This window comes from Neoarius graeffei, chromosome 9 (genome assembly GCF_027579695.1).
Source record: "Neoarius graeffei isolate fNeoGra1 chromosome 9, fNeoGra1.pri, whole genome shotgun sequence".
NCBI classification, from domain to species: domain Eukaryota; kingdom Metazoa; phylum Chordata; class Actinopteri; order Siluriformes; family Ariidae; genus Neoarius; species Neoarius graeffei.
The window spans coordinates 55116296-55138040 of record NC_083577.1 but is presented as its reverse complement, the minus strand read 5'-3'; the positions used below and the strand labels follow the sequence as shown (position 1 = coordinate 55138040).

General features: G+C 44.7%; 1 protein-coding gene across 1 annotated transcript in view; it reads left to right on the top strand.

Annotated features, from left to right (window-relative positions):
• The window catches only part of mao (monoamine oxidase), an 87815-nt gene that overhangs the window by 43998 nt on the left and 22072 nt on the right, over window positions 1–21745 (top strand). Inside the window, exons 4-8 of the mRNA XM_060929836.1 lie at window positions 1425–1529; window positions 1728–1819; window positions 1934–2075; window positions 8704–8853; window positions 15302–15461. Coding sequence (XP_060785819.1) covers window positions 1425–1529; window positions 1728–1819; window positions 1934–2075; window positions 8704–8853; window positions 15302–15461 — 649 coding nt within the window. The remainder of the gene's footprint in view (window positions 1–1424; window positions 1530–1727; window positions 1820–1933; window positions 2076–8703; window positions 8854–15301; window positions 15462–21745) is intronic.

The following is a 21745-nucleotide window of genomic DNA, read 5'->3' as shown; positions in this document are numbered from 1 at the left end:
AGAAGCAGACAGGCTCGGCTCATGCTGTGCCTGAGAGAAAAGAAAAGGCACATGTCGTTTCTCATCTGTCTGTGCATTCTCCTCACTTCTGTCACCATGGGAACAGACCTGTTGCTAGATGGTGAGTGAGCTACTGTGCTCTAATGCAATGCTCAAACCCCCCCACACACACACAGCCCTATAATTACACAGATAAATGTGATGTTTTCCTGCTTGCTGCTTTCTAGCTCTCCATCTCGTAAGATATTGATGAGTGGAAATGCATTGCCTGTGCGACACATTGTTGCATTTAGCGTGAGCTTTGCTTTATTTTCTGATCAATATCCAGTTTGATGACAGCAGAGTGTATAATCAGGTCTTATCAAAAGCAGTGGTTGATTGGATGAGGCTTTCCTTTTATTTCTCCAATTAATGTTTTGATGCATTCTTCTATTGTTTGCAGAGCCATATATCTCAGTGCTTGTTTTCCTCAGACACTTGTTGTTACCATCTTACCATGCTTTAAGGTTTTCTAAAGCATGGTCCTTAAACTGCACATTAAAAAATGCAACATACTAGATAAAATACTGAACGTCAAACATTGAGCAATGTTGTAACCCTTGCTCCTGATCACTCTATCCCCTTTATCAGTGACCACATTAGAAGGCTGCACAGATTGAGCAATTATTAAAGCCATATTCGAATGAAGCGTAGATTAGGGGGAGTTTATCTCCTCTGGTGTATGTGTCTCAGATCTCGAATCTGTAGTGAAATATTAATCAATCAGCCATAAATGCATTTATTTAAGAGTCCCTCTGCAACAAAGCAATTCAGGTATGAAGTAATGTCTGCTTACTGTTACCCCATCGGCCAGCTATGGACCATGTTGTCATCCTGACTAAGCATTTCCACTACTGTGAGAATGAAATGCTGTGTGAACAAACATCCTGTGTCATATTGCTGCTGTGTGCCAAAGAGACATTTTTTTTGTTCATGGTAATGAAGTTTTTATTTTATTGAGATTACAGATGGAGTTATAATTTCTTAAGGAGCTATAATAATTTGAGACCCCTTAAAGTACCAAAATAATTGGCAAATTATATGCAAAAATTACGCGACTTCCTGTGTCGTTTTTAAAACCTTACACTTAATAGGATCTAATTACGTCTGATGTCAAATTGTGAAATGCAGTATAGACTGGGGGAAAAAATTCCCCCACTTTTGTTTTTGCTTATTTTAATACAAGCCCTGAAAAATGTAGTGACGAATATTTTAGGCAGACAAAAAAGTTTTCCAATCCAAAACATAATTGTAATTCCAATTATGATGCATGGTGATCACAAAGACATTACCTCAAACAATGACGTGTTATGATCATTTTAGTTTTATGGTAGCATGCTGAGGTGCAAAAAAAATTCTCATGATGGTTGCTTTATGCCTCCTAGGGGAAGTCATATCCATTCAAGGGGCCTTTTCCCCCAATGTGGAACCCTTTAGCTCTGATGGACTACAACAACCTCTGGAGGGTTATGGACAAGATGGGTATGGAGGTAAAGTCAACCATATTATGAAGAAACAGGAATTCTATGTTAGGCCTAAACATCGCATAGGAGCTGCTGTGAATTGGTTTCACAGTGACAGCTTTCTAAGCCTTTCAGATTATCCTTTTTTTTTTTTTTTACATTGAAGAGACATTGATATTGTTATTGATGTCCTTTATGGTAGCTGATTGTGATGGTACACTCTAGATCCCAAGAGAAGCTCCATGGAGGGCCCCGCATGCTGAAGAGTGGGATAAAATGACCATGAAAGAGCTCTTGGAGAAGGTTTGCTGGACAAGGTAAAGGAAACACCAGAAAACTGTGATGAAAGAAAAATGTTCAGTTGTGTTTTTCATGAGATGGGGATTCTTGATGTAGCGATAAACCTGCTCCTTTAAATTGTTTCCATGCAGCGCTGCCCGCCATTTTGCCACACTGTTTGTTAATGTGAATGTGACCTCAGAACCTCATGAGGTTTCCGCTCTCTGGTTTCTCTGGTATGTCAAGCAGTGCGGAGGCACCATGAGGATCTTCTCCACCAGTAATGGAGGCCAGGTAAATCATAGCGGCTCACCAGACCATTAAATGGTTGCCTTAATATTATCACACTGAGTCCAGTCTCTGAAATATTGCTTTATAATAAGGCCTTGAATAACAAAGGGCCCAGGACTTAATACTATGATTTTTGCATTTGCACAGAAATGTGTGGCAACGTGCTTACACACGTTTCTGTTCCTCTCTAATGCTGATTACAGTGTAATCAGGTAACATTACGCGCATTACATTATGTACTGTTGTAAAAAAAAAAAGCACTCTCAAAAGGCAGGTGCATACAAAAGTAAATAGGCATCGAGTTGAGTTTTCTACATCCTAACCTAAAATCCTGTAATCAGCACCTCTCTCTGTTCTTTACCCCTAATTTAGTTAATTGTGGTACTCACAATAGGGGATTGTGAGAGCTGGAGGACAGCCATTCTTTGGCAATGATAAAATAATGAATGCTCAGCTGCTATAGCTACAGAGAAAAGAGCGCACACAGGGGTAATTAGAGAACTTTATTATGAGATTCTGAGGGATTTCCTACATTCTGGCACCCTTTAAAGATAGGTTGCTCTGTGTCACATATTGTTCTGCGTTGGGTACTGGGTGTGTGGTCAGTGATCAATGTGCAGCTTGGGAGGGAGGCCAGGGGTTTGTGGCCTAAAAGGAAAGATGCATGTTGTGCAGGTGAACAAACCAACATGGTTAGCAAGGATCGCTGTTGTCTTTATAAGAGGACTCTACCAAATAATTATTACATTTTATTTTTTTTTATTTAACCCTTGTTTAACCAGGAAAGGTCCCGTTGAGTCACAGTGACTCTTCTTCCAGGGAGTCCTGGCCAAGTGGCAGCAAGTTAAAAAAAAAACACAAAGACAGAGGACAACACTACCAAAACACTAAAGACTAAATCAGACTACAAAGCACACAAAACAGTGGAATATGTGCTGTAACTAAACATATAACATACACTAAATACACCAAGTCAAAGGAACACAACTAAAGACAAATCTCACAAACATAACAAAAACAATTGACAGTACAGCCAAGAACACTAAAGACAAGAGACTGCAAGAAGACAAGACTCACATAAATTCTAAGATAAAACACAAACTAAACAACAATAAAAGAATTTAAAAAAAAAAACGTAGACACCATATTTAAAAGCAATGGCACTGCTCTGTAAGAGCTGATTTTAAAAGATTTTTAAAAGTATTAACAGAAGGAAGTGTTTCTAGGTGTTGTGTTCTGAAGTTCATTCCAAATGTATGGTGCATAGAAGGAAAAAGAGGTCTTGCCCAGTTCAGTCCTTATTGAGGGTGTGATTAATAGTATCTTATTTGTAGACCTTGTACTATAAATACTAGTGTGATAAGAAAGCAAATTTGAGATGTACTGTGGTAATTTACCCATTAATGCTTTCAGAGTAAAAATCAACAAGTGAAACTTTCTCTTGAGAGAGAGGACCATTGAACCATTTCATATAGCAAGCAGTGGTGAGTCCTATTTGCTGTTCCTGTGATAAAACGCAAGGCAGAATGATATAAAACATCCAATTTTTTCAATAGCAATTGTGAGGAATGCATATAAATCATATCACCATAGTCTAATACTAATAAGAAGGTGCTCTCTACCAACCTTTTTCTTGCTTTGTATGGAAAACACTTTCTTTGTCTAAAATAAAATCCTAATTTGGGTCTGAGTTTTTTTTAAGAGACACTCAATATGTGTACTAAACGACAGTTTATCATCCAACCATATTCCTAGGTATTTATAGGAGGATACTTTTTCTAACTGTGTTCTATTCGTAGTACAAATAGTGTCATTACAAGATGTGTGTGAACATGTGAAGACCATGAATTTAGTTTTTTTAGCATTTAGCACCAACTTAAATCCTACAAGGGAATTTTGTACCTTGTTAAAAGCAGACTGTAAGTATCACAGCCTCCTGCACTGATGAAGCAAAAGTGTATAATATTGTGTTGTCTGCATAAAGATGTACTTTTGTGGGACCTAGTCCTGCACCCAAGTTATTTATATAGATAGAAAACAAAATGGGGCCTAGAATTGATCCTTGGGGCACACCCATTTTTACCTCTAGAGAGGATGAGGTTCAGTTATCAACAGTTACACACTGAGTTCTACCACTCAAATAGTTAGAGAACCACCTAATAACAGAAGGGCTGAAACCTTCTTTTGAACAGATTGAAAAGTATAGATCATGACAAACCGTATCAAATGCTTTAGACAAATCGATGAATAAAGCAGCACACGATTTTTTGTTGTCTAAAGCAGTAATAATATCATTCGTGACTGACGTTATGGCAGTAATAGTACTGTGCCCTTGTCTAAAACCAGACTGCATGGGGCTTAAAACACTGATCAGCTAAGAAATGCTTTATTTGTTCATTTATAAGTGATTCAAATAATTTAGCCATGACGGATAGTCTGGAAATAGGACGATAATTGTCCAAATTAGTAGGGTCACCACCCTTTAACAGTGGGAGCACAAGTGCAGATTTCCAAGAATTTGGAATAGCGCCACTGTTTAAACTTAGATTAAAAATAGCAGAAACAGGATCAGCTGTCAATCTTGCAGCCAGCTTAAGAAAGTATGGTTCAATCTGATCTGAACCAGCAGACTTTTTACAGTTCAAATTTATAAGTGCCTTTTGTACATCATCTGCAGATATATAAGAAAAGTTAAACACATTCAAAAAGCTAGAAGAGACTGAAGGAGGTTCACTGTCCGCATTGGAGGACCGACTGTGTCACCATTCCTGCATTGATAAAATATTTATTAAAAACCTCTACTAAATTTAGTTTACCCCTCACTTCTCCTTGTTCTGTTATAATAGCTTCAGGAATGGTGGGGAGTGGCACATCCCCCGAGGTAGATTTAACTAGTTTCCAGAATGTTTTGGGGTCATTCAGGTTTTCCTGTATTAAATTTAGGTAGTGCTCACTTTTTGTATTTTTTTATTAATCTAGTACATTTATTTCTTAAAACTCTATAAGATAACCAGTGTTTCTCGTCATTAAACCGTTTAGCTTTAGCCCAAGCTTCATTTCTTTCTCTAATGGCTACTGCAAGAGTGTCGTTAAACCAAGGGTTATCCCTACCCTTCACTCTATATTTTCGAAGAGGCGCATGTTTGTCTATTATAGATAAAAACGTGGTTTTGAAATAATCCCATGCCAGTTCTACATCATCCATATAACACACTCTATTTAAGTCACTTAGATGGATGTCATGCAAAAAAGCCTGCTCATTAAAACATTTATAATTCCTTTTAAAAATAAACCGTGGCTTCACTTTAATTGATTTACAGTTTCTTACACAGATCACTAACATCGTTGGAGAAAACGCCCACAGCAGGGTACTTATATGGTGCATTAGTAAGAATAACGTCAATTAATGTAGATTTGTCCATTCTCTTCGAGTTAAGGCGTGTTGGTGACTGTACCAGCTGTGTTAGGTGTAGTGCGTCGCATAAATCCCTTAACGTAGAGGTCGATAGCCAGTCCCAATTTAGGTCTCCTAGAACAGCGTACTTGTTTGGAAGTTTCTGTAGAAAGTCTGTCAGTAGAGCAGTCGCTCCAACCACAGCCGAAGGTGGGCGATAACAACCCACCACTGTCAGATTTGCATTGTTGGAAAGGTTCAGTTTGATGGCACACAATTCAAAACATTTTGGTTTGGATATTGTTTCAACGCAACAACAGTCCAATGATGCTTTGGCATAAATAGCTACTCCTCCTCCTTTATGTGTACGATCCGCCCGAAAGAGATTATATCCATCGATATGGAGCATACTGTCAGTAGTTGAAGGTTTAAGCCATGTCTCAGAGAGAACAATTATGTCACTTTCTGTCAACTTCGCCCACAGGCGAATTTCATCGATTTTATTCACCAGACTACGTACATTAACATGAAAAAAACGCAAGCCACTACTGTTTTTTTAGTTCATCAGGATTCGTGAATTCAATCCGCTCTGGGCCTGGATTGGGGTGAATGTTACCTGAGAGGAACAGAAGTAGAATAATCCATAGGGTTGCTGGTTTTGTTGACCGAGTAGCCCAGGATCCCTGCTCACGCTTGGAGGTGGGCATAGGTCGTATCTCTGTCCATCGGGGCAGCAATCCCAATGGGGCCTCAGTGGAGGTAGTGAATGAAGTCAGATAGAAAGCATTACTTCTTGAAAGAAGCACCATAGTGCCAGAACTCGGAAAAACGATCCGGAATACGTTCAGTTGCTCATCACATCGCAGAACACACTCCTCAGGTAAGCTCAGCATATAAGCAAGCAGGAGTAGCAGGCCAACCGCTTTCATGACGTTGATGTTATCCAAGTTGCGCGTTTGTTAATTAGGCTTAATTATGTTGCTATTTGCAAATGCAGCTGCGGTTTAAGTTCTGAAGTCCCAGATCTGGTAGCCCATTCAAACGTATATAAACACAGTTTAGCTACACAAACAAACGCAGAGACAAACGTGAAAACACCTGTGCCGCCATCTTGGATTCTGGTTCATATACAGCGCCCTCCGTATGTGGGGATACATCATTTAAAACTGTTCAGAAGAGTCACCGTATTGAAACTGATTAAAGCCTGCCTGCTTTGTGGCCATTTCTATTGTTAAAAGCTCTGTACAAATAAAATTTAATTGTTGGTGCTCTAACTTAGATTCCACAATTCTATGTATTTGAAATATGATATCTCATGTTATCATCTATGAACAATTAGAAAATTTTAAATGCTGGCACTTTTGATTGAGCCTTTAATTTATGATTTTTACAGCAAGTAATTTGAGCAGCTGAGCAAACTGTTTAACTTAAGTACATTGAAACACACAGTATTAAGTTATTTTTGTATGTGTATAACCAGAGTCTTAAAGCATATACGCAGAACCATGGCCTCACTTTCGTTTATAAATGCCTTGAGACTTCAAGAATGGCACAGGAGTAGTTTTAAGCGCTATCAATAAATCTAATATAGTAATTTTTACGATTAAAGTAATTTAGGTAGTGGCCTGAGTGATTGACCTTGACATCCGTAACGTCACAACAGGAAGTCTATCGGTCTCATCGCCATTTCCGCTATACTAAAACACAGAGCTGACTGCAACTCCGATCCTCCATTTTGAGCTAATTTTTCGCCATGCCACGTAGATGTGTCAGCAACACGACAGAAGGTGGATTTATGTTGCATTCATGGCCCAAGAATGTTCAAACTGCAAAGATTTGGATGCGTTTTGCGAGAAATTCATGGACACATTGGGCGACTACAAAGTGGTCTCTCCTCTGCTCTGCACATTTTACTGAAGACTCGTACGAGACCTCTGATCTGTTGAGGAGCATTGGCTATAAGCCCATATTGAAAGAGGGTGCAGTACCAACAATTAAAGAAAAATAAAACAAGAAAAGGAAAGTTTTTATTTTATTTTTTAAAGTGAGTTCAGTTGCACCAGTCCTCCTGGAGCATGAGCTGAGGGTTGTTGCTAAAACCTGGGACGGGACGGGACGGGACATATCGCTCAGGCAGTGACCTCCCCGCGGTTGTTGCTAAAACCAGTGACATCCCGTTCCGTCCCAGGTTTTAGTAATTGCCTGAGTCGAGCCGTAATGGCGGAATACACAGTATGGAGAGAATGAATGGACCAGCCGTCTTATTTCTAAACTGGATATTGCTGCCATCTCGCCCTTATGTGGAAGAAGCGAATGAACGGAGAACTGAACGAACAACTGAAAGTCAGATTGTTTCAAAACAATCGGCCACAAGATCGGCCTTCAAGAAGCGAGAACACAGACGGGTAAGCTCCAACTCTCATTTGGATTAAAAAAAACAACAAAAACAACATGTTTACTTGCATTTAGATTCATACATGTAACTAGTATTGTGTATTTAAGTTACCGGTATAAGATTATTTAATTTGCTTCAGAATGTGATTGTCTCAGTTCATCTGATTATTTAATTAGCCTTTTACGTTTTATCAGTGAAAATGCATGCATGTACATGTATGTTGCATAAGTTATAACACCTATCCCGTTTTAATGAGAGTCAACCCACAATCAGTGAAGTCAAATCAGTCTTAGTTGAGCAAGTCGGTAACGATATTTCTTACTTTCACCATAAATTTTTATTTATATGACTTTGGTCTATAGCTGTAAAAGGCCTCAGTGGTTACCGCTGTGACGTCACGCACTCAGGCATGGCTAGCTCAGCGGGGCAGCTCAAATGCCAACTTTGCGGTTGATTTTAACTCTCAAAAATATATTTTTATATTCCCATTTATGCAGCATACAAGAGTCAAGGATGGAGATACTATCCACTCAGAAATGTATTTAAAAATAAAGGTTCTGCGTATCTGCTTTAAGGATTTTGTCTCAACAGCGGTGTGAACATGGTTTGACTCAGGTCTTTGAAATATGGACCCTCCTGTTGGTAAATAAAAAAATGTGTACCAAATTGAAATAAAATCATCCCTGTGTATTTGCTGACAAGGAGCAGAACTAGACAGGAAAAGTTCCAGAATCAAAGTGGTAGCAGAAAATACAGACTACAGATTATGGGGATTACTGCAAGGCCTTAATTTGTACGTGTTTTTATCTGACAAAATAGTTTCATGTTTTTTTTTTCCCTAGGAGCGCAAGTTTGTAGGAGGGTCAAATCAGATCAGTGAGTGCATGGCCAGGGAGCTGGGAGACAGGGTCAAGCTTCAGAGTGCTGTCTACAGCATTGACCAGAGTGGAGACATGGTGGAAGTCAAGACCATCAATGAGGAGACATATAAGGTAAGCAAATTAAATTTATAGCAGAGCCTTCTACATGCACAGACTTTATAGGGTATATGTCCCTCACTCTCAAAATCTAACAGCCTAGTATTTAGAGACCATCAGTAAAAGCCCCTTCTGTATTTTTCATTGTGTATGACCATTCAGTCTGTGTAGCTTTGCCATTCTGCTTTAACTGCAATATGTGGCATGTACAGTATGGAGATGATTTGTCAATAAATGTAGTATTTCTAATTCCATCTATCCATCCATTTTCTACCACTTGTCCAATCCGGGTCGCGGGGGCAGCAGTCTCAGAAATGATGCCCAAACCTTTCTCTCCCCAGCCACCTCCTCTAACTCCTCCAGAAGGGGTGTCAAGGCATTCCCAGTACAGCTAAGAAATATAATCCCTACAGTGTGTCCTGGGTCTGCCCCAGGGTCTCCGTCCGGTTGGACATGTCCGAAATACCTCCCCTGGGAGGCATCCGAGAGGAATTCTAGACAGATTGCCCGAACCACCTCAGCTGGCTCCTTTTGATGTGAAAGAGCAGTGGCTGTACTTTGAGCCCCTCCTGAATGTCTGAGCTCTTAATAAAAAAATTAAAAAATGTGTACCAAATTGAAATAAAATCATCCCTGTGTATTCATAGAAGTTGTCAGGAGCAGTCATCTCTCATAGGATATTCCAAGGCAAACTAGGTGAGGGACCAGACAAAGAGCGATTCAGAAGACCCTCATGAGGAAAAATAAAAACAAGGAAAAATAAAAACAAGGACACAGATACCTCGCCGGAACAAGGATACCGGGGCCCTGCTCTAGAACCAGGCTTGGAGTAGGGGCTCATTAGCGAGCACCTGGTGGCCGGGCCTTTACCCATGGGGATTGGCTGGGTACAGCCTCAAAGATTATCATGGGTCCGCCCTCCTCTGGGCTCACCACTGGCAGAGGGAACCATAAGGGTCTGGTGTGATGTGGATTGGGCAGCAATATGAGGCGGGTGCCTTGGCGGTCTGATCCCAGACTGACAAAACTGGCTTTTGGAACATGGAATGTAACTGCTGTGGTGGGAAAGGAGCCACTGAGGCCTTTTACAGCTATAGACCAAAGTCATGTCTGGGCTCAGCCTTAGAGATAGGGTGCTATCTCTAAGGCTGAGCCCAGACATCCTGCGGAGGAAGCTCATTTCTTCCACTTGTATCTGCGATCTCGTTCTTTTGGTCATTACCCAGAGCTCGTTACCATAGGTGAGGGTGGGAACGTAGATTGACAGGTAAATCGATAACGTCACCTTTTGGCTCAGCTCTCTCTTCACCACGATAGATCAGTAGAGCATCTGCATGACTGCTGATGCTGCACTGATCCGCCTGTCAATCACCCATTCATTTTTTTCCCTCGCTCGTGAACAAGCTGCTGAGATACTTAGACTCCTTCTCTTGAGGCAGTGACCTACTCCCAATCTCAAGAGGGCATTCCACCCTTGGGGGAATGGCCTGAAGGTAAGAGAAGCAGTCTTGGGCCCAAAGTGTCACCAGTTTGATTCTTGGGACTGGCAGGAAAAACATGAGGGGAGTTGAGTGAATGAACAGCACTTTCTCCTCCCTCTGTATCATGGCTGAAGTGCCCTTGAGCAAGGCACCTAAGCCCCAACTACTCCCCAGGTACTGTAGCATAGCTGCCCACTGCTCTGGACGTGTGTGTGCTCATTGCTCACTTGTGTGTGCATGTGTATGTTCACTGTTTCAGCTGGGTTAAATGCAGAGGACGAATTTCACTGTGCTTGAGTGTACATGTGACAAATAAAGGCTGCTTCTTCTTCTTCTTCTTCTTCTTCTTTTCTGGCTCAGAACCATGGCCTCTGATTTGGAGGTGCTGATTCTCATCCCAACTGCTTCACACTCAGCTGCAAACTGTCCCAGGGCATGCTGGAGGTCACAGCATGATGAAGCCAAAAAGACCATCTGCAAAAAGCAATGATGCAATCCTGATTGTCCCAAACCGGACACCTTCCATCCCCTGACTGTGCCTAGAAATCCTGTCCATAAAAATTATGAACAGACTCAGTGACAAAGGGCAGCCCTAGTAGACTCTGACACCCACAGACTGACTTACTGCCGGCAATGCGAGCCAAGCTCTCACTCCGTTCATACAGAGACCTAATGGCCTGTATCAATGGGCCCGATACCCCATACTCCTGGAGCACCTCCCACAAGACTCCCAGAGGGACACAGTCATATGCTGTTTCCAAGTCCACAAAGTACATGTGGACTGGTTGGGTAAAACTCCCATGAACCCTCCAGTATTCCTGACAGGGTAAAGGGGTGGTTCAGTGTTCCATGGCCAGGACAAAAACATGGTGTTCGTTATGGACAGACTACACTTAGCACGGAAGTTCAATAACAGAGTACCACTCGGGGTTCAGTACTCCCAATCACGCCCTTCCAGGTTTCACTGTCATTGCCCATCTGAGTGTTACTCACCCAAAGGGGTGCCTTCCAGCACCCCACCCAAGGCCTCCAAGAAGGCTGAATACTCCGAATTGGTATTTAGTGTGTAGCACCTTTAACCTAAATGTTAGGGAAGAAACCACATTCTTTAGGTACGGAAAGTTGGACTTGAGTGGAAGTTGAACAATGATCATTTATTGCATCCAACAATTATTACTTGCAGTACATGGACTTTGAAAACCCCAAAAAACAAAATAGAGCTCTTTAATAAGGAAATAAATTAATAAAAAAATAAAACAAAGTTCAACCAAAAGTTTCCTGTTCTTCTGTATCCGAAGAACAAAATTCAGTTCTGGGTTTGGTGTGTGTGTGTATCAGTTCGTTCTACTACCCGGGTAGGTTTTGTGGTGAACGTTCTCATCTGTATCAGAGTGTAGTGAGTAGAGGTCTGTATTCTTTGGAGTGGATCCCGTTCTCCGTTCTCTGTCATCGCCTGGCTCGCCACTGAACCGGAAGGTTCAGAACTTGTACTGATCAATCCCTGATCTAGCAAAGGAATAAAACCAATCTACACACATGGTGTAGAAAACACATTCCATTAATACTACATTCACACTGACCCTCTACCACTTCCACTCTGATTCTCTAAATATTCATAACCAACTTACTTATAACTGATTTAATTGTCTTTTTAAGCAGCTTTTTAAATGAATATTTATCTTTTAACTTCAATATATTTATCTTTTCTTAACCTTTTAAACCTTAAATGAATTTTATTACTTCACTCTTTTTAATCATCATGAATAACTAAACAACCACAATAAAACAAATCACATTATGTACACAACAGTATAGTAGGACAACATTCTTACAGCTTGTCATCATATCGCATCTCTGTCTCCCTCATTTAAAATGGCAGTGGCCCAGTAGCTTGGCCAGCTACACCATTAATCTCTATACTGCCCACTTGGCGGGTTACCTCAGTTAGCGTAGCGGGGCTAACCGCAATTAGCATTAGCACGGTAGCTAGCGATCTTTTTAAAGTTGTTTTTTTTCACATAACACAATGATACAACCGTACCACGGTGGGTAAAAACATCGGATGATAAATCCGACTGGTTTTATTAAAGTGTTTTAGTAAGCAACAGCTTCACATGAGCTAATATCAACAGGCTAATACTGAGGTCTAGCATCTTAAAATCTTAACATGTAGCTCTGCACTTACCGGAGTCCAACAGAGGGCTTACGCAGTCGTAGCGGCTCCTCTCCCTTTTCCCCAACATTCACAAACTCTCTCCTAATAAACGAAAGGTTTATCAACACACTATGTGAAGATTAATTGTGAATTTATGAGTTCTATGTCACGTTTCATACCCAAGGTCCGTCAGCTCACTCAACAGGTGTGCTGTTCTCGGTTCGGTGTATTGGCAGTGAGTGTGGCAATACGGGGCCGATTCGCCACCAATTGGTGACGCACAGGAACTACACTCAAATAACATATGGGTATGGGTTTAGTAACCATATGGGTTACAAGTGCATAAGCACAGACAACAGTCAGTGCATGTGCCCCAACTTGAAGCCTCAGGGAGAGAACTCTCTCATCCACTGGGGTGAATACCAACGTACTGGCACCATACCGGGAGGGCTAGGAGAAAACTTGCACCTGCTACGTTGCCTTGCACTGAGGGCAACTCCAGAATAGAGTCCGGCCTCTCTCCAGGAGTTTGATTCTGGAGCCTGTACTATGCATTGAGGTGAACCTAACAATATCTATCTGGTACCTCCCACACCAGGTCAGGCTCCTTTCCCACCACAGCAGTTACATTCCATGTTCCAAAAGCCAGTTTTGTCAGTCTGGGATCAGACCGCCAAGGCACCTGCCTCATATTGCCGCCCAATCCACATCGCACCAGACCCTTATGGTTCCCTCTGCCAGTGGTGAGCCCAGAGGAGGGCGGACCCATGATAATCTTTGAGGCTGTACCCAGCCAATCCCCATGGGTAAAGGCCCGGCCACCAGGTGCTCGCTAACGAGCCCCTACTCCAAGCCTGGTTCTAGAGCAGGGCCCCGGTATCCTTGTTTCGGGCGAGGTATCTGTGTCCTTGTTTTTATTTTTCCTCATTTTTATTTTTCCTCATGAGGGTCTTCTGAATCGCTCTTTGTCTGGTCCCTCACCTAGTTTGCCTTGGAAGAGCCTATGAGGGCTGACTGCTCCTGACAACTTCTATGATCACTGGAACACACAAATCCCTCCACCACAATAAGGTGGCAATTTAGGGAGGGGTATTTCTAATTGAGTCCAAGTAATTGTGTGCTTGCAGGACTTTCCACCTTTTGATATGATTTCTGTTGTTTCATTAAATAGTAACTGCACCATGGTAGAACATACATATTTCTAAATCTAGAAGGTTTGGGGGTATAAAAAGAGCGTTTCTCTGCAGCATGTCTTGGTGTACAAGTAACCATGCAAGCATGTGGAATTGTGACCACTAAACTGCTCTTTATCTCCCTTGCACTGACCACATCCTCTTTAAAGAGCTATTGCAAAGGGCAATAGCCAGAGCTGGAAGGTCTTCTCATCTACTAGGAACCCATAAGGGAAATATGTACAATACTGTTTTGTAGGATGATTTACTGTGAATGGGCGGCACGGTGGTGTAGTGGTTAGCGCTGTCGCCTCACAGCAAGAAGGTCTTGGGTTCGAGCCCCGGGGCCGGTGAGGGCCTTTCTGTGTGGAGTTTGCATGTTCTCCCCGTGTCCGCGTGGGTTTCCTCCGGGTGCTCCGGTTTCCCCCACAGTCCAAAGACATGCAGGTTAGGTTAACTGGTGACTCTAAATTGACCGTAGGTGTGAATGTGAGTGTGAATGGCTGTCTGTGTCTATGTGTCAGCCCTGTGATGACCTGGCGACTTGTCCAGGGTGTACCCCGCCTTTCGCCCGTAGTCAGCTGGGATAGGCTCCAGCTTGCCTGCGACCCTGTAGAAGGATAAAGCGGCTAGAGATAATGTGATGTGAGATGTGATGTAATCATTCACATGTTTTCTGTATTTTGACTATTTTCTATATTTTGGAACATATATGGAATTATGTGGTAAAAAAAAGTGTTAAATTTTAGATTCTTTAAAGTTGCCAGCGTTTACCTTTGTGACACTTTGCACACTATTGGCATTATCTTAACCAGCTTCATGAGGTAGTCACATGGAATGCTTTTCAGTTAACATGTGTGCCTTGTCAAAAGTTAATTAGTGCAATTTCTTGCCTTGTTATTGCAGTTGAGATCATCAGACAGTAAACAGTAATTAATAAAAATATAGTAAATAGCCCTATTCCACAACTGTAGTAATCCATATTATGTGAAGAACCGCTCAACTAAGTCAAGAGAAACTACAGTCTATAATAAGTTTAAGACATGAAGTGTTTTTAAATTAATGAAAAGAAAAGAAAAAAAAAAAGAATTACGTGTGTCCAAACTTTTGACTGGTTCTCTAGGTAATGAGAAATATAGCACACAAATTTTCTAGAGTTATATCCATGTATTGGTTTATTTTTGCTACTCTAAATAAACCGTAAACCACAATAGTCGTCATAAAATTATGATATGGGTGACCAAGACAATATGTCTCGCATCCCTTAGCTAAAGTTACATATTTTAAAGTGTATGATTCTGTGGATCAAAAATGCTTTTAAATGCCTGATCTAATCTTGTTTATATTTAATAAGCCTGCACCTAAGCAGGTTTGAGCTTATGGACTTGATGTCTTGGTAACAAGACATCAATTACTCATCCACTCATCATCAACCATCCATTCCAGCTAAATCCATAATCTGCATACAAAGACCAGGCCTCAGGTTTCACAACCAACAACATCAGCACTTTGTGTGTACAGCTAACATTTCTCCAAAAATTCTACTTACTACGCAACTTTTTTTTTTTTTTACAAAAAATGAGTTTGTGTGTACAACTTGCGCTGATTGAGCTTAGATACTTAAATGTTGAATGTTGTCTTTTTTTTTTCTTTAGGCAAAATATGTTATTGTTGCCATACCACCAGGGTTGAACGTGAAGATCCACTTTAACCCTGAACTTCCGCCACTGAGGAATCAACTTATCCACAGAGTACCCATGGGCTCAGTCATCAAGTGCATGGTCTACTACAGGGAAAACTTCTGGAGGAAGAAGGGTAATTGATCAGTTTATTAAGTGGTTTTGAGTCCCCTATTACCTACGAAGTGAAATGAACATCAGTATAAATAGTAAAAATATTGACATGCTTGGTCCCCACCCACCCCTGTTTAAAATATGGTCAGGAGGATGATTTAATTTCTCAGTATGAACAATGAGTTGTTCACATGTGAGTTTTTAACTAAAATAAATTCAATAAATTTAAAGTGAATATTATATTATTAAGGGTGGCACGGTGGTGTAGTGGTTAGCGCTGTCGCCTCACAGCAAGAAGGTCCGGGTTCGAGCCCCGTGGCCGGCGAGGGCCTTTCTGTGTGGAGTTTGCATGTTCTCCCCGTGTCCGCGTGGGTTTCTTCCGGGTGCTCCGGTTTCCCCCACAGTCCAAAGACATGCAGGTTAGGTTAACTGGTGACTCTAAATTGACCGTAGGTGTGAATGTGAGTGTGAATGGTTGTCTGTGTCTATGTGTCAGCCCTGTGATGACCTGGCAACTTGTCCAGGGTGTACCCTGCCTTTCGCCCGTAGTCAGCTGGGATAGGCTCCAGCTTGCCTGCGACCCTGTAGAAGGATAAAGCGGCTAGAGATAATGAGATGAGATGAGATGTTTTTTCCCCAGAATTTAAGTTGAATAAATATGTGTCAGCAGAGGCGTGGCCAAGCAGCAGTCTGTGAATGGAGGGCGGAGTCGAGGAAGGCAAGTGGCTAAGTCATTCCACCTGCTGTCAAATAATGTGTGTGTGTGTGTGTGTGTGTGTGTGTGTGTGTGTGTTTGTTTGTTACAGGGACGGAGCATAAAAGGAGGGAGAGAGCAGAGAAAAGGGGCTCCCTCCCGACCACAACTCATTGTGTGTGTGTGTGTGTGTGTGTGTGTGTGTGTGTGTGTAGAGTGAGTGAGTGAATGAAAGCAAGTTTGCAAGCTGAAAAGCTAGTAGTAAAGTGAAATAGTTTGTGTATGACCATCAACTCGCCTGCCGTGCTTCTGTGCTCCACCCACACCAGGAACTGCCACAGTGGTGCCGAAACCCAGGAAGCACAGAAGGGAACCACCCCATGGAGTCCTCCCCATTCAAAGAGCTCATCCTTGCCCTTGCTACCGCCCAGCAGAACCAGCATCAAGCGCTGATCGCCCTCCGAAAGGAACAAGAGCAACGCTTCGAAGCCTTGATGCTGGCCCAGCAGGAAGATCGCCAGGCGTTCCGGCACCTGCTCGCGTCAGCAGGAGTGTCGACCATCACCGCAGCCGGCACCCCCACGAAGATGGGCCCGCAGGGCGATTCAGAAGCGTTCCTCGCCCTCTTCGAGCAAGCAGCCAAGGCATGGAGCAGCGCATGGCATGCCTCCTCCCGTTCCTGACTGGTGAGGCGCAGCTCAGCAGCTCCCTGCTGACAGCCGACTGGTGTATGCTGACCTGAGGAAAGTCATCCTGCAGCGGGTTGGCCGCTCCTTGGAACAACATCGCCAGCGCTTCCGGACGCTGGCATTGGAGGAGGTCGGCCGGCCGTTTGCATTCAGCCAGCAACTCCGAGACCCCTGCCGGTGGTGGCTGAGGGTGGAAGACTGCGACGCCAGCAAGATCATCGATCTGGTGGCACTGGAACAGTTCATCTCTCGACTTCCGGAAGGAACAGCGGAATGGGTCCAGTGTCATCACCCGGCATCGCTGGAACGAGCCATCGAGCTGGCAGAGGACCATCTGGAGGCGGCTGCGATGGCAGGCAGATGAGGTGTTTCCCCTCAGGAGGAGACAACACACTAGCTGTACAGCTGTACCCACCAACCTCCTGGGACAAAACGGCCCCCAGCCCTCTGTCCGATGCATCAGTCTGCAAAATAAAGGGGAGAGAGAAGTCAGGGGAGTGTAAAACTGGCCCCCCACACAGTGCAGCTTTTACCTCAGAGAAGGCCTGTTGGCACTGCTCCATCCACTGGACTGGATCTGGAGCCCCCTTTTTATTGAGATTGGTTAGTGGGCTGGTGACGTCTGAATAATCAGGTATAAACCTACGATAATAGCCAGTCAGCCCCAGGAACCGTCTCACCTCCTTTTTGGTCTTGGGCCTCAGACAGGCCGTAATCGCTGCAGTCTTGTTAATTTGGAGACGCACCTGCCCATGACCCAAGTGGAAACCCAGATACCATACTTCCACCCACCCAATTGCACACTTTTTTGGGTTAGTTGTGAGGCCCACTCACCTCAGCGACTTTAGAACAGGCCCTCAGGTGTTCCAAGTGCCGCGGCCAATCATGATTGCTGATTATTATATTGTCCAGATAGGCGGCCGCGTAGGCAGCGTGAGGGCGGAGGACCCTGTCCATAAGCCGCTGGAACGTAGCAGGCGCCCCAAACAACCCAAAAGGGAGTGTGACAAATTGGTGTAAACCAAACAGTGTGGAAAAGGCCGTTTTCTCTCGGGATAGAGGAGTCAAGGGGATCTGCCAATATCCCTTTGTTAGATCCAGTGTCGAATAAAAGCGAGCAGCACCTAACCGATCAAGCAGCTCATCAATGCAAGGCATTGGGTATGCGTCAAATTTAGACACCGCATTGACCTTTCTATAGTCCACACAAAACCGGACCGACCCGTCGGGCTTGGGAACCAGGACCACTGGGCTGCTTTAGTCACTGTGGGACTCCTCGATCATGCCCATTTCGAGCATGGCCTTGAGTTCGTCCCGTACCACCTTTTTCTTGTGTTCGGGCAAGTGGTAAGGGCGGCTACACACTACCACCCCCGGGGGCGTTTCGATGTGGTGTTCTATGAGGTGGGTATGACCAGGAAGGGGTGAGAACACGTTGGAAAATTCCTTCTGCAACTTGGCTACCTCCATGAGTTGGGCCGGTGAGAGGTGGTCTCCACAAGGGACCGGAGTGGTCCGAGATGTTATCTTTTTTTCACCTCCAGCCCCAGCTCTGCCTTCTCTGGAACTACCAACGCCATGGGGACTCCCTCATTCCAGCGTTTTAAATGGTTGAAGTGGTAGATTTGCAGTGCCCTGCCCCTATCCGTTCGCCTCCCCTCATAGTCGACGTCCCCGACTCACCGTGTGACCTCGAAGGGCCCTTGCCACTTGGCAACTAATTTGGAGCTCGATGTGGGCAATAATACAAGCACTTTTGTCTCCCAGCATGAACTCTCTAAGGCGCGTGCCCCTGTCATACAGCCAGATTTGATGTTCTTGTGCCTGCTGCAAATTCTCCTGGGTTAGGTGCGTGAGGGTGTGGAGTTTTGCGCGCAGGTCAAGAATGTACTGGATTTCGTTTTTGCTAGGTGAAGGTCCCTCCTCCCAATTTTCCCATAGCACGTCCAGAATGCCACATGGCTTATGCCCATATAATAATTCAAATGGAGAAAACCCCGTGGAGGCTTGCGGGACCTCTCGTACTGCGAATAACAGGTGCTCGAGCCACTTATCCCAATTACACGCATCTTCACTTGCAAATTTCCGGATTATGTTCTTGAGTGTTTGGTTAAATCGCTCTACTAAGTCATCCGTTTGTGGGTGATAGACACTGGTGCGGATAGACTTAATCCCCAATACCCCATACAGTTCGCACAGTGTGCGAGACATAAAAGAAGTGCCTTGATCTGTCAGGATTTCTTTCGGAATCCCGACCCAGGAGATAAAGCGGAAGAGCGCTTCCACAATACTGCATGCTGAGGTATTGTGGAGAGGCACTGCTTCCGGATATCGCGTTGCATAGTCCACCAGAACTAAAATAAAGCGATATCCCCGTGCTGACCGATCTAATGGCTAATTAATCCCAATTCTAATCCCGATCTAATCCCAATTCGCTCAAACGGGGTCTTGATTAGAGGAAGAGGGCGCAACGGCACTTTTGGAGTGGCCGCGGATTTACTAATTGGCGTTCACGGCACGCTGCACACCACCGACGGACATCCCTGCGAATCCTTGGCCAATAGAACCGGGTCATTATTTGGGCTAGTGTTTTATTTTGCCCTAAGTGTCCAGCCATGGGATTAAAGTGAGCCACATGGAATACGAGTTCCCTACGGTTCTTTGGGATTAACAATTGGGTTATTCGTTTGCTAGTTTGAGTGTCCTGTGTCACTCGGTATAATCTATCTTTAATAATAGCAAAATAAGGGAAGGCCAGTGCCACGCTTGGCTGAAGAGTTTGACCATCGATTACTCTCACTTGGTCAAACGCATGCTGCAGAGTCTCGTCTCGCGACTGCTCTAACAGGAAATCCCCAAGGGAATCCCCGAGAGAGGGAGGAGGAGCAGGCTGCTCCCCACTCTGACATGGTGTTGACGTAGACGGCTCTGTGACAGCTTCTCCAGTCAACTCTACACCAGGATCTTCTCGTGACCTACTAGTACAGGACCCACTACGTGTTAAATATTCCATCAGCTTTTTAAACCCTGGCCAATCAGTGCCCAAATCAACTCATGGGTGAGACGAGGACTAACCGCCGCCTTTACTCTATGCATTTGTCCCCGGAATAGAATACGGACAGACACTAAGGGATAATTGTGAACATCCCCATGCACACACAACACTTTCACTGCTTGTGCTCTCCCCAATGCCTTGCCTTGCACCAGGTGTTGGTGAATTGAGGTCTGATTACAACTGGAATCCACCAAAGCATGATATGTATCCCCTTGAACACTTACCGATATGTGATACGTTCTGGTCCGATCGGGGGTGGTTTCTGGCATGCCGGGGATTCGGATTACAGCTCCCACCTCCCTTCCGGAGCTCTGACTCTGGAGATGCTCCGATTCCTCGCCGCGCCAGTATACCGGCCCAGGCTTTCCCTCTGCACTGGTGTTATGGGTGTCACTCACCTGAGGGGGAGACAACACAGACATGGAAGAGGAAAATGGGAGGACACCACGGGTGCGACAGGCTGGCTGGGGAGGAGCCGGCCGCCGCCTCCGCGGCAAGGGAACGAGAGACGAGGGGAAGAGAGAGAGAAGAGAAGCGAGAGGAGACGCCTCGTCTGCCTGCCATCGGAGCCGCCTCCAGATGGTCCTCCGCCAGCTTGATGGCTCATTCCAGCAACGCCGGGCGATGACACTGGACCCATTCTGCTATTCCTTCCAGAAGTCGAGAGATAAACTGTTCCAGTGCCACCAGATCGATGATCTCGTCGTGGTCTTCTGTCCTCAGCCACCACCGGCAGGCGTCCCGGAGTTGCTGGCCGAATGCAAACGGCTGGCCGACATCCTCCAATGCCAGCTTCCGGAAGCACTGGCGATGTTGTTCTGGGGAACAGCCGACCTGCTGCAGGATGGCTTTCCTCAGGTCAGCATAAACCGGTCGGCTGTCAGCAGGGAGCTGCTGCGCTGCGAGCTGCGCCTCGCCAGTCAGGAGCGGAAGGAGGCGCACCGCGCACTGCTCCAGTGGCCAACCCCCACGCCTCGGCTGCTTGCTCAAAGAGGGCGAGGAACACTTCTGGATCGTCCTGCGGGCCCATCTTCGTAAGGGTGCCGGCTGCGGCGATGGTCAACGCCCCTGCTGACGCAAGAAGGTGCCGGAACGCCTGGCGATCTTCCTGTTGGGCCAGCATCAAGGCTTCAAAGTGTTGCTCCTGTTCCTTTCGGAGGGTGATCAGTGCTTGATGCTAGTTCTGTTGGGCGGTAGCGAGGGCAAGGATGAGCTCTTTGAACGGGGAGGATTCCATGGGGTGGTTCCCTTCTGTGCTCCCGGGTTTTGGCACCACTGTAGCAGTTCCTGATGTGCGTGAAGCACAGAAGCACGGCAGACGAGAGTTGATGGTCACACACAAACGCTTTATTTCACTGATTTCAGCTTTTCAGCTTTCACTCACTCACTCACTAAACATGCACACATGCGTTATGGTCAAGAGGGAGCCCTTTTTCTCTGCTCTCTCCCTCCTTTTATGCTCCATTCCTGTAACAAACACACACGCACATTAATTGACAGAAGATGGAATGACTTAGCCACTTACCGTCCCCGACCCCGCCCTCCATTCAGAGACAGCTGCTTGGCCACACCCCCGCTGCCACATACCGTACCCCCACCGCCCGTAGGTGTGAATGACTTGTTTGTCTCTGTCAGCCCTGCGATAACCTGGTGACTTGTCCAGGGTGTACCCCGCCTCTCGCCCATAGTCAGCTGGGATAGGCTCCAGCTTGCCTGCGACCCTGTAGAATAGGATAAGCAGCTACAGATAATGGATGGATGGATACTTTGAGATGCTTCTTGAAGTTAGAAATGGAGTCTTTTGATGCTGACAGCTACTTGATTGCTGGAAAGCAGAGGTTGCACTGCACAGTGATGTTGCAATCTCC